General features: G+C 30.7%; 3 protein-coding genes and 1 pseudogene across 3 annotated transcripts; 1 reads left to right on the top strand and 3 right to left on the bottom strand.

Annotated features, from left to right (window-relative positions):
• Positions 1-289: 289 nt before the first annotated feature.
• Positions 290-1,941, bottom strand: LOC111306750 (putative peroxygenase 3). The gene is made up of 6 exons (XM_022904608.2): positions 1,813-1,941; positions 1,388-1,537; positions 1,216-1,301; positions 1,018-1,112; positions 792-917; positions 290-654 (listed from the first exon to the last, which is right to left on the bottom strand). The coding sequence occupies exons 1-6, from the start codon at positions 1,907-1,909 to the stop codon at positions 501-503; spliced, it is 708 nt and encodes a 235-aa protein (XP_022760343.2). The 5' UTR covers positions 1,910-1,941; the 3' UTR covers positions 290-500.
• Positions 1,942-4,882: 2,941 nt separating this feature from the next.
• Positions 4,883-6,659, bottom strand: LOC111306747 (peroxygenase 2-like). Its single transcript, XM_022904604.2, has 6 exons — positions 6,501-6,659; positions 6,014-6,163; positions 5,849-5,934; positions 5,632-5,726; positions 5,427-5,552; positions 4,883-5,329 (listed from the first exon to the last, which is right to left on the bottom strand). Exons 1-6 carry the CDS (start codon positions 6,595-6,597, stop codon positions 5,176-5,178), a joined length of 708 nt encoding a protein of 235 aa, XP_022760339.2. The 5' UTR covers positions 6,598-6,659; the 3' UTR covers positions 4,883-5,175.
• A 1,836-nt stretch (positions 6,660-8,495) lies between these two features.
• On the top strand, positions 8,496-10,914 carry LSP1 (Eukaryotic initiation factor 4E protein). The gene is made up of 5 exons (XM_022904606.2): positions 8,496-8,765; positions 9,306-9,474; positions 9,611-9,736; positions 10,498-10,563; positions 10,641-10,914. The coding sequence occupies exons 1-5, from the start codon at positions 8,569-8,571 to the stop codon at positions 10,686-10,688; spliced, it is 606 nt and encodes a 201-aa protein (XP_022760341.1). The 5' UTR covers positions 8,496-8,568; the 3' UTR covers positions 10,689-10,914.
• A 783-nt stretch (positions 10,915-11,697) lies between these two features.
• LOC111306749 (protein PROTON GRADIENT REGULATION 5, chloroplastic-like) lies at positions 11,698-12,511 on the bottom strand (annotated as a pseudogene).
• Positions 12,512-12,590: the final 79 nt, after the last annotated feature.

Here is a 12,590-nt window from a genome sequence, read left to right as displayed (position 1 = left end):
TATTTTTCTTTTATTATGAATTGCATAAATTGATTTTATTTTTTAATTCAAATATTTTTTTTACATAATTTATATTACAAAAATCAATTTACCTATAAGCAAAAATATTTATTGATTTAATAATTTAATTATATTTATTATACAATAAAGAAATATTACTAATATTTTATCAATTATTATCTTTAAACAAATATAAAATTTTTAATTTATATAATTATTATAATATGTATTGTTATTTATCATACTTTAAAAACAATAAAATAATTTTAAATCATAAATGTTAAGATCATTTTGATAATAAGATCAATCTTATAATTACTCACCATGATAATTTTACAAAAGATACCAAACACTACCTTATAAGAAATCACTTCAACTTGATTGCTGACGAGTAAAAGATTGAAAGAGTTATTCAATAATACAAGTGACAAGAATTTGATTCAGAAATGTTTGAAGACCTATAGCAAAAACCACATTTTATTAGAACTAGTAATCTTCATTCAGCGGTTCTTTCTGTCAACACCCTTGTTCATTTTGGCACAGTATTCAAACAAACTCCCATCAAAACACCCCCTTACAGCTTCTTTAGACAGAAAACCATTCTCGTCCCTAGCAAGCCTATACAAAAGCACCCATTCTCCCTTGGCTATAACCCTGCAAACCCAAGATAAAAGGATCAAAATGAAAAAACTTCAAAAGGATTCAAATGGACGGAAATGAAATCAGAACTGAAACAAAGCATTTTTTGAATCAAAAACATCAATTTCGACGCTAAGGGTCGTTGAACAAACCAGCCAATAAAGTCATAGGCCACCCGATTTGCCTCAGTCATCCGCCACATCTCTCGGAAAGTTAGCTTGTCAGGCTCTGTGCGAGCATACTTGCTAAATATGTTCTCAAGGTTCACTGGCATAAACCTGCAAGCAACACCATTGTACAAGAGTATTAAGAATGGTTAAAAGGATTTTTAGCTTTATGTTTTTAGTGTTCAAATTTATGAGAATTTGATATGCTAACCTTCCCTCAGTGTCAAATGTTGCTGAATCACTACCATGTTTAGCTTTGTGTATCCTGTCTATATATACGGGAAATAATAGATTTGGCAGCCATCCCTGTGAAAATTGTCCAATGCAACATCAGCTATTTGGTGGGGTGCGTATATATATTTACAGGAGAACTTTACAAAAGAGAATACAAGTTATCACAAAAACTTACAGGGAGAGTGACATAACTCAATGCTAAATTGATGAGAATTGCAATAATAGAAGAGGAAATTGGATTGATGCCAATATCTCTCAAACCTGGTTTTCACATGGTGAATATAAAATTTGTCTAAAAGAGAAAAAAATCATATTAATCTGAAATTTGGAAAATTTTAGTATTTTACCTCTGTAAGTCTCCCAGGGATAAACAATTCCATTGTTGTCTTGGTCAAAAAAAGAAACATGTTGCTGAAGAACACTCATTCCATTATTCTTATGTCCTGCTGTTCCATTTGGATGTTCCACATCAGGAGCTTCCAGTGCTCTAGCCAAATCTAATTCCATATTTTTGGTAATTAGTCATAGGAGAAGAAAAAAAAACAACAAAAAAACCCTGACACGTTAGATTTTGTTGGATATGTGATAAAGAAGTTAAACGGATTGAGGATATATTTGGTTTTTAATTACTAAACTAATGCTTTATCACCAGATATAAAAATATGGATAAACACGATTTGTATCGTCTCTTCTGGCCTTCTATGAAAAAAAATGGCAACCAATGAAAATTGAAATCAAAAGGAACAAGAAAGAAATAGGGATTTAAATTTACAGGGTTTTGGTAGTTTTTCTTCCAGGTTATCTCTAATCTTCCTTTCACTAGTCACCGGAGCTTTGGGTGCCTCAGTTGCAATAGTTTCCTTCTCCATTTTTACTCTTCTCTCTTTCTGATGTTGTGAGCATTTTGATAAACAATGAAGCTCCTTATAAAGTTATTTTGGTCTCAAGAGACGACAAAAAAAAAAAAAAAAAAAAAGACACCAAAGAAAAAGGGCATGTAAGAGAAATTAATTCAATAGTTGGTTGTACCAAATAATCTTTTCCTACTTTTAATTACCTAATAAAAGATTTTTCCTTTAATAGAAAATGAAAATGGATGGGTGAAATCGAGTTCTACACGTTTTTCATAGTTTCTCCATTTTGGAAGAGGAGAAAGGACCACATAAACCGAAAAAAAAGAAACACCTCCTTTTCATGGAAAGTTATCCTGCTGGTGTTTATCATTTCAAAGACTATCATACGTGAATTTTCGTTTACGCAATTTTCGTTTGGTATATTTAGTGTCCATTTGGAACGTATGGTGCTTGAATTACCGTTGTTGAGCAAAATTTCAAGTCTTCACTGTTTAAGGAGTTACGAGTTTTGGTATCTAAGAACGTATTACATATGATATTAATAGAGGTTAAGCAAGTTAATTATGTTGGGATTGAAGCAAATGCTTGTGGTTGTGTGACCAAAAATATGTATGGATTACCTTGTGCCCATGAGGTTGATAAAATTTAACAGTGGGAAGTCCAATTTTTTTTACTTAAAGTGCATTTGCATTAGAAAAAGTTGGATTTAGTGAATAGCGGAGATAATGAAATATCTAAAAAGTTAACCATCAAATCCAAGGTTGATTGAATCATAAAATGCTTTAATAAATATGATAAGTTCGATAAATTGGCAATGAAAAAAAAGCTGCGAGAATTTGGTGATTTGTCCACAACTGCCTTAATGCCACATTAGAGATAGTTAAGTCAAAAGGTTGTAAGTTTTAAAAGCATATACCTTTACATGCGACCCGTCACATTAGGAGATTGTGTTATCAGCTCAGGATAGTATATCACAACCAACAACTACCAACTCAACCAGACCAATAAAACAAATTGCTAAACTTCTTATTAATCAACCTTATGGTAAGTAAAAAATGTGATATTTGGATAATTTGTCAATAGAGAACATTTGTATATACAGAGCATTGTTAATGTTGAGACGGATGGACATTGTGGTTTTTGTTTTATTATTGGATTGCTTAGATTAGGATTAAATGGTTAGATATAGGTGTGATGAGATTTAATTGAAAAGTTTAATCAGTTTCGAGACAATTATGTAATTTTGTATGGATCCATGGAGTATATTGAGGAATTGTTATAAATTTTATCGTGTTTTAACACTTCAACCTTATACAATAAGTAGATGACATTACTTGATATGGATCATTTGATTTCCTCTTGATATAATGTAGTGCTAGTTCACATTAGTATGAGATAATGGTTGATATATCTCCTTATTAGATCTATATCACCTACATAATTGGAGCATAAATTAATTATGATTGGATTTGTTAATGATTGTCATTTTATACAAGTACTATTAATTAGTATTGTCATTTGCTATTTATATTTATTGTTTCTATTTTAGTTAATGACATTATATAAATAATGTTCCTATTTTATACAAATGTTAATAAAATCATTATCACTAATACCTTCAATTACATGCAACTGGCATAAGATTCGATACAATTATGCTCAAGAATGGGAGGTTTCATATGTACCCTACATTGAAGATTTCAAGCTATTGTTTAGTTTAAATTTTGATATGGTTACCAACGAAACAATAGACATTGATTGAATTTTTTGGTAATAAATTTTAACTTGTTATATTAATATTTATGGTTTATATTTGTTTATACTTTACATTTTAAACATGTTATCCAATAAGCGATTGTTATATTTAATATTTTATGTAATGGGATGCATCATATCGAAAAGGTAATAATCTAATAAATATTTGATAAATATAAATTAAATATAAACAAAATGAAATAAGTAATAAAATCAATACCCTAAACATAATTAACTAAATATAAAATTAATATTAGTATATGATAATAGTAAAAAATAAGTATTAATCCCTATCCCTTGACCTCTCCCTTGGTCATTTAATAGTGTACACCCTAACAAATATAGTAGAAAAACTCATAATGCACAAGCAATAGCATCATCATCTGATGCATCAGTGACATGTCGAGAGGTATCTGTAATCAAATAATCCATTTTTGAGAAACTCGAATTCATCTTAAATCCTATTATAAACCTCCACTATATTCACATCCATTTCATCAAAATTTCAACCAATTCAATAGAAAAAAAGTTAGAAATCTTACATCTAATTATTGAAAAACTAATTAACACAGGTGATTTGATGTTAGTTTGATGAATTTATGATTCTTTTTTCTTTTTTTAGATTGAAATGTGAAGAGAGAGGAAGAGAGAATGAAGGAATGAAAGGGTAAGGAGGGAAAATAAAAATTGAAGGATGGGATGTATTTAATAAAAATAGGATATTTAATTTTGAATTTGAAGTATATTTAATAATGGAGTGTATAAAATAAAAAAAAAGAGGTATAAATAAAATTCTCCTTTATTTTAAAAAATATCCTTATTTTAAGTTTTGTTATCTCTTTCATGTCTTCTTTATTTTTTTTTTCAATTCTATTAATGTAAAACTTTTTAAATGATTTTATTAATTTATTATATTATTATTAGATATATTATTATTAATTATTTATTAACATAATTATTATTTACTATAAAAATAATTTTTTAATTATCTATTAATTTTATAAATATAAATAATTTAATTTTATTATTATATATAAAATTTAATTTAATATTCTTAATAATTATTTATCACTACTTTTACATTCAAACACATATCTTACCATTAATTCACCATTAATTCACTTCAATTGTTTTGAATTTCACATTCAATTGTTTTGAACCTCACTGAGATTGGTTCACCGAAATCAATCTTACTATCAATACAAATTAACCCCACCGAAATCACACCGTCAATTCAAATAAACCCTCAGTTAAAATTGGCTAAAAATTTGACTAGCAGCAGACACACTTCCTCATCATGTTCACATGGTTTGAAAGGAAAGAAAACACCAGACAATTAGACACTTTCATGCCAAATCTATAATTCAAGAGACTTGTCTTCATCTTTTTATAGTAACTCTTTATTGTCCTGGAAATAAGCTAAACTAGAATCTGCATGGGCAGCATATACAGGATAAAGAAACAGATGCTAATGAAACTGAAGTAGAAGTTTCTGGTTCAAAGGGAACTTCTAGCATTGCACTTACTTAACCCATCTTCTCCTGGCTACCCTTGTTCCTTTTAGCACAGTACTCGAACAAGCTACCGTCGAAGCAACGTCTTACAGCTTCCTTAGACAACATGCCTTCCTCATCCCTTGCTAGGACATACAGAATCCCCCACTCGAACTTACTAGCAATCCTGCACTTGCAATCCATGATCACATTTTAGAGGTTTTCCATCAGAAGACACTATTGTTTTGAAATGGAAAAGAAAAAGGGCCCTGAAGCAAACAAACCAGCCAAAGAAGTCGAATGCCTCTCGGTTCGCCTCGGTCATGTGCCAAAGCTCTCCCAGTTTAAACTTGTCAGGCACTGTAAGAGCATATTTGCTGAACATGTTTTCAATGTACGCTGGAGTATACCTGCAAATCAATTGCATAATAACAACGGTAGAACAAGTTAAAACAAAAGAGGTTTTGCTTACTAAACGTGCTTAATTACCTCCCTTCAGTGTCATAAACACCTGAGTCACTACCATGCTTGGCTCTGTGTATGTTGTGAACGTATATGGGGAAGAAAGGCGAAGGAAGCCACCCCTGCAAAAGGAACATTCAATAATGTAAAGAACAATGAAATTGAATTCACTTAAATTTCCATTTCCATTGAGTTATAAGCTGGAAATCCAACATCAGACTAATAGTCAGCAAAGCAAACTCACTGGCAGTGTAGCATAGCTCAATGCCCCATTAATAAGAACCGACATAACAAGAGAGGCAATAGGATTGAAGCCAATGGCTCTCAAGCCTGTTTTAGAAATGAAATTAAAAGATCATGTGATAAGCACAAAACTGAGAGATAATTTGAGCAACAATGGAGTATTTACCAGTGTAAGTCTCCCAAGGATAAATGATTCCATTGTTGTCTAAGTCGAAAAATGCTACATGCTGCTGAAGGACGCTCAATTGGTTATGCCTGTGGCCTGGTGTTCCATTAGGGTGTTCAGTATCTGGAGCCACCAAAGCTCTAGGCATATCTGAATTTAAATATACATACAAAAACAGAGAAATTAGCATCATTTCTTCAAGTACTGTCGTAAATTAAAATTTATTCTTCAACTTTCACCACACCAACAATTTATCTTTTAGATTCAATTTTATACGTTTAATACAAAAGGAAGTACATAAAAAGAAATATCAAGGTTAAAATTCATACTGAAAACAAACTTTTCAAGTTAAAATTCTAGGTTGACTGATCATTTATGCCTATATATACAAAAATAGTTCATACTAAACAGCAAGTTAAAATCCCAGAAAATTAATCAATTGAAATGAAGGCTATAAAACTAGAATTTGAGAGCAATTAGAATTTACAAGGTTTTAGGAGTTTGTCTTCCAAGTCATTCCTGACTCTTCTTTCATAAGTCACAGGTGCAAAAGGAGCCTCAGTTGCCAGTGCCTCTTTCTCCATAGCTGAAGCCTTTCAAATTCTCACTCCTTTTCTTTTTTGCCTCTTTGATTCTTCTTCTGTATAAAGGGGTGGCTTAGCATCTTTATATGGGTGATATAGTTGCGTGCAAGCCGTGCAAGGAGAGCTCGTTGGCCTGTTGGCCATGTGGCATTGACATTGAATGCTTTTTTTCATAGCATTTTCCTGTTTTCACCCCCAACATTTGGCATCTCCTAAGAAATGGGTCCAAAGAAGCTGTCATCCTTACATTTTACAAAGTGATTAAAAATCAGCATCCGAATTTTTTTTTTCTTTTGAAATGTTTCAAATCTTAACTTTACAATTATGGTCCTCTCTTGGCTTATCAACTAAGCAAGAAAGGATCAATTCCAAAATGCAATAATTGTGTATGTGGTATTGCCATTTTTGTTATTGGACAATCCTTTTGAAGGACAAAAATAAGGCACCTAATCCAAATAAATATCAAACAGGTGTTTATCCAAATCAAATTCGAACATTAGTTGTGTTTCAAGTTTCATCTGAAAGTTTTTTTGTTGTTAGATAATTGATTAAATATAAGGATTGTCAGAAGAGTTTATTAAGGTTCATTTGACATTGAAAAATTTAGGATTAAGTAAAATACGATATTTTTTATTTAATTTTTATTTGTCTTTTTCTTTTATTAATTTTTAAAACATGGATTACTTTTAAAGTTTAAAATATGGATTACTTAATATACTTTCTAATGTTTTAAATTATAAATTATATTTTTATTTTTATATATAAATATAAAAATAATATATGTGATATTATATAATTTAAAAGATGGATCAGATTGCTTAAGCTTGAATTTTGAATGTTGGAGTCAAGGGTAGTTCATTTTTCAAACAAAACATTTTAAGTCTAAATCCATTTAATCAATTTAATATATAGTTTCAAATTAAAAAAAAAAAACCTAATCTTTGAACAAATATAATCAGAAGTTATTAATGTGCTTGATTAACTAAAACTTTTGTTAAAATGTATTTTTTGTTTTAAGATGTTATTAAATTTTAATAAATTGGTTGTCGGACGACATTAAATACATGATATAACATATCTTATATTTTTTAATAATCAAATTATTAAAATATATTCTTAACTGATTTTGAATTTCTCATTATGAAAAAAATACTAACCAAAATTTGAATTAAATTAAAAAAAATTGAGCCCTATTCTCTTAGATTTCAATCAGATCTTCTCTAATCTAGGTAAAATGTAAGGAAAGAAAAAAAAAAAAGGCTTGGATGAAAAAAATAAGACTTTATTTATATTTTGTTGGTGATAAAAGGTATTTGAGATTCGTCAAATACTTTTTTTTACCGATTCAAATAAGGGTAAAAAAAATTAAAAAATTAAAAATCGATTCAAAATTATAATATTTAATTTAATTTTTTTGTTTAATTTAGATTAAATTAAATATTAAATATATTATTAAATTTGAATCAAGAAGTGAAAAATAAAAAAAAAATCAACTAAATCAAATTATATATTTTTATTAATATATATTAAATTTTTATAAAATAAAAATAATTATTTTATATTTAAAATCTATTTAAATATATTAAAAATTATATTAAAATAATATATAAAAATAAAAATTAAATTTTAAAAACTGATAAATTAAACCAAACTAATAAAATTTAATTTAAATATAATTAAATCATATAAAAATTTAATTAATTTTTAAAAATTTATTATTATATATATTATTTAAAAAATTAAATCGAATTCGATTAACAACAAGCAAAAAGCCGTACCAAATGAAGCATAAGAAACCATTTGAAGTATAACTTAGCCTCGTTATTATAACCAAAGCCCCAAAGCCCATCAATAGTCCAAACCCCAAAACTACAAAAGAAAACCCAAAACCTAAATTTGTCTCTTTTGTTTTCCATTTCCTCTTCAAAGAGCTAAAAGGAAGGAAACGAAAAACAAAAGAAAAAAAAACGTATGGCGAGTGAGGCGGCGGCGGTGGCGGCGGTGGTGGCAGCGGAGGCAGCAGCAACAGGGGCAGAGAAGCAGCCACATAAGCTTGAAAGAAAGTGGACTTTTTGGTTTGATAACCAATCAAAACCTAAACAAGGCGCTGCTTGGGGTACTTCTCTACGCAAAGTTTATACCTTTGACACCGTAGAAGAATTTTGGTGGTAATTTTATCAAAAACCCATTTCTCTTTTTTTGCCTATACTTTTAAGATCTGTTGTTTTTTTTTTTTTTTTTTTTTCTGGTGTTGATAATTGATTGTGTTTTTGGATTTGTGATTGTGTATTAGTTTTTTATTAATATTTTTTATCTTTTGAAAAAAGGTTCTTTTCCATTTTTTTTTCTGTCTCTAAATTATTGGTCATTGGAGATTTACTTTGTTTAAAAGAGAAAAGGGCACCTTGGTTTTTGTGTTTGGTTCCTAAGAATGGATTGCCTTGGAGGTTGTTGAGGATATGGTCTTACCAGAATTGTTAGCATAATTTGAGTTTGCAAAATTTGTTCATTTTCCTTATGATTCAGTTTATTGATATCTCTCCTGTTTAGCAGCATGACTTGATTTCACGAAATTTGCCCATTTTTCTTATGATTCAGTTTATTGATATCTCTCCTGTCTTGCTTCAAGGGAACTTGAATTGGTTTCTGTTTTTTGCCTTGTTATGGTTTTGAAAGTTGAGACTCAAAATACTTTTGTTATGTTTCAGTTTGTATGATCAAATATTCAAGCCCAGCAAGTTGCCTGGAAATGCTGATTTCCACTTGTTTAAGGCTGGAATTGAGCCCAAATGGGAAGATCCTGAGTGTGCTAATGGAGGAAAGTGGTCTGTCACTAGCAGCAGAAAGGCTAATCTTGATAACATGTGGCTTGAAACTGTAGGCATCATGAGTCCTGATTGTAATGCTTACCAAACACACACACACACACAATGTGGAGTGGATTGATGGTTTGTTCTTTGTTAAATTGGGATTTATTGGGATTTTGGCTGACTGATCATTTTTGGTTGGCCAGTTGATGGCATTGATTGGCGAGCAATTTGATGAGGCAGATGAGATTTGTGGCGTAGTTGCTAGTGTACGCCAGAGGCAGGACAAACTTGCATTGTGGACCAAGACAGCCACGAATGAGGCTGCTCAGGTCTATATCATAGTAACTATTGATACTATGAATTAGAACCTATTTATTTGTTGAATTAAGAATCTTGTGCTTTGAAAAACTATCTATACATCATCTTTACAGAATTAGTTTTATTGCTTGAATCCTTACGCTCATGAGCTTGTCTAATTTTTTACTTAGAAATTTCTTCAATGATCGCTCTGCAAGAAATTGCTTCAAGTTTATGTACATTAAATATATGCTCAGATTGACAATGATTTTTCTATATCTCCAATAAGTCAATAACATGTTTATATCTATCCGATTGCTCATCCATTGTAGAAAATTTATTTTCATATTTAAGGGGCTAAAGCTTTTGTTATAAAGATGGATTTATCTTTTCAATTAGAATATAAAAGAAGTGAAATTATTTATATTGATGTAATAATTGGGCACTGCTTTCAGTTCATCATTCATCCATTTATTAAGAATTTGACAATTTTAGCATGCTGGCAATTTACCATTGCACAGGGGGTCATCTTCTGATGTTTCATCTACATTTATAAGTTAGTTTTCTGATCTCTCTAAAACAAATATTTTTTGCATGTAAACTATCTCGTTCACATATATAAAGTTCCTCTCACAAGTCCAGATCACATTACCATGTTGTTGTGATGCATAATTTGCAGAAGGACACTGAAGCTATGGTCGCTATTTACCCATGCTTTTGATGATTTAGTGTCCATTTGAAATTTTTGAATGGCATAAATGTTGATAATGTTAATTTTAACCATGTGATCTAGATGGGCATTGGTAGGAAGTGGAAGGAGATCATTGACGTCAATGATAAAATTACTTATAGCTTCCATGTAAGTGTAACTTGATTGGTATTTGTGATTTTGATTGCATATTCTCTTACTGCAACTGACAGCTTTGTATGTCGCAGGATGACTCGAGAAGGGAAAGATCAGCGAAAGGCCGATACAATGTTTGAACTCTTTGCTGGTTTCTTTGTGGTGCTTGTACTCTCTATTGCCAAATTGTAGCCGGAAGTACTGTAATTTGTTACCTATTTTTGTGCTTTGTGCGCTGAGAACACTAGATAGTTGAAATATTCTGCATGTGAGTTTTTTTTAATGTAATACCATCAACAATCAAGTTCTATGTTTAGATATTTTTTATATTCTAGTATTGAGAAATTTATTCCTTGAATACTCAAATTTCCTGTCTCAGTTCTGAATATGCATGTCTGTTGGTTTTCCTGAAATCTTCTGTAAAGAATTCTTGTGATGGATTCCACTTTGCTGGCAGCCTTAAGATTCTATTTTTGAAATAAATTAGACCTATCAATTTGTGTAACTGTATTTGTTTGTTTTGTGTTTAACACTTATAATGCTTGAAAATTATCGAATCATAATTCATGTGGACACTGAAATACAATGTACATCTTTGTTTTTACCTACTTCATTTATGGTTTTTCTAAGACACTAAATCATGTGGATTTCATTTTTTAACCTTTTTGTATCGTCTCTAATTCTATTGTTTAAAATTGGCAAATCTTTTACATTTGGCAATGTTTTCTGCTTTGATTGCTACTGGTACATCCCTAAAACAGAATAGGGAAGTTTATCATGCTTAAGTTGAAGGTATTCTGTTGGCCACCATTTTATCTGATAGTTTATCATTTTGGGGTGGGTGCTGGGTCTCAGGTTCAAACCTAAGCATCTTTCATCTCCTACATAGCTACCTGCCTACCTCCTTTTCTTAAATCACCACGGTTATAATTAAGAAGAAAAAACTAATGGTAACCATTTATACATTCTACCAGAAATTAAAGCTTTCAATTTTCTGAAACATCAGATGGGTTGATTCTAATCTAAATCGTTGAACTTGTTTGCTCGTTTCTGAGTTTTGTTTCAATGGTCTGAAACTTAAATACTACAACTAAACTGAAGGTTTCAAGTACATAAGAAGGAAAGACGTGTTTACATTCTGAGTCTCCAAGGAAATACCCGGATGAAGAACGCTTTAACATCTTGGATGTCCTTGGAATGGACTGAACATCTCTAATAGTCAAGACAAAATACACGTGTGTGGTCATCATCATGCAAGGAAGCCAAGCCTTTCCCCATTCTTCTTGGCCAGACGAATCAATCCTTGCCTTTGTTTAGCATCAGCTCCTATTGATTTGCAGAATTCAGTAATTACCTGGAAAAGAAACAGAGGACTTCAATAACACGCTATCACAATTGTTGGGAACCTGGTTCATTCCTAGCTCTGTTCCATTTGACAACAAAGACAAAATGGACAAATTTTGGACATGGGTAAGTTCCATTTTCAAACATAAGACAGAAAACTGCAGAAACTTTTGTGCATGTCCTCAAATCTCGATGTTTCTCAACTTTTATCCAGAAAGAAACTTGGTGCCTGCGAGTGCAAAGCAATTGCTTTTCCTCTGAGCTGATTGAACCTTTTCTTGCCAATAATTTGGCGTGTAACAACCACAATAGGAGCAAACAAACCTTTCCCTTCATTGATGTTCTTCATCATAGTCTGTGCTCTAACAGGCTTTCCAACTCGAACATGGTTCGGAACTGACTTAGCCATCATGGCATAGTCTTCACCATATACTGAAGTGCCCCAACTTCGTAGAAGGAAGTTCCTAAACCTCCCTTAAACCCAGTTGCAGAAATTGAAGTAGCCATTGAACACCTATTCAGAACTTTTCTCTAGCTGCTATGAATCTATGGATGATGTTTTCTCTATATTGTTCCGAATTTGTGATTGATAAAGCTTGATGCGTTTTTTTTTTTTTTTTTTAAATTTAAGATAAATAAATTTTTTAATTTTTTAAATCAAAATAAAATGTATTATATTTATTTAAAATATAAAATTA

Source organism: Durio zibethinus, chromosome 22, assembly GCF_047325235.1.
Source record: "Durio zibethinus cultivar Kanyao isolate XHJ-2024 chromosome 22, ASM4732523v1, whole genome shotgun sequence".
Taxonomy (NCBI): domain Eukaryota; kingdom Viridiplantae; phylum Streptophyta; class Magnoliopsida; order Malvales; family Malvaceae; genus Durio; species Durio zibethinus.
Note: the sequence above shows the minus strand (reverse complement) of the source record. Positions and strands in the feature narration are given on the sequence as shown.

Excerpts from the sequence above, each read along its gene's own strand:
- LOC111306750 (XM_022904608.2), bottom strand. The coding sequence starts at position 1,909 with ATGGAGAAGGAAACTATTGCAACTGAGGCACCCAAAGCTCCGGTGACT. Across the intron at positions 1,302-1,387 it reads TCCCTGGGAGACTTACAGAG|GTTTGAGAGATATTGGCATC; the intron begins GTAAAATACTAA and ends TGTGAAAACCAG. Across the intron at positions 918-1,017 it reads ACATTTGACACTGAGGGAAG|GTTTATGCCAGTGAACCTTG; the intron begins GTTAGCATATCA and ends TGTTGCTTGCAG.
- LOC111306747 (XM_022904604.2), bottom strand. The coding sequence starts at position 6,597 with ATGGAGAAAGAGGCACTGGCAACTGAGGCTCCTTTTGCACCTGTGACT. Across the intron at positions 5,935-6,013 it reads TCCTTGGGAGACTTACACTG|GCTTGAGAGCCATTGGCTTC; the intron begins GTAAATACTCCA and ends TTTCTAAAACAG. Across the intron at positions 5,553-5,631 it reads GTTTATGACACTGAAGGGAG|GTATACTCCAGCGTACATTG; the intron begins GTAATTAAGCAC and ends ATTGATTTGCAG.
- LSP1 (XM_022904606.2), top strand. The coding sequence starts at position 8,569 with ATGGCGAGTGAGGCGGCGGCGGTGGCGGCGGTGGTGGCAGCGGAGGCA. Across the intron at positions 9,475-9,610 it reads ATAACATGTGGCTTGAAACT|TTGATGGCATTGATTGGCGA; the intron begins GTAGGCATCATG and ends TTGGTTGGCCAG. Across the intron at positions 10,564-10,640 it reads AAATTACTTATAGCTTCCAT|GATGACTCGAGAAGGGAAAG; the intron begins GTAAGTGTAACT and ends TGTATGTCGCAG.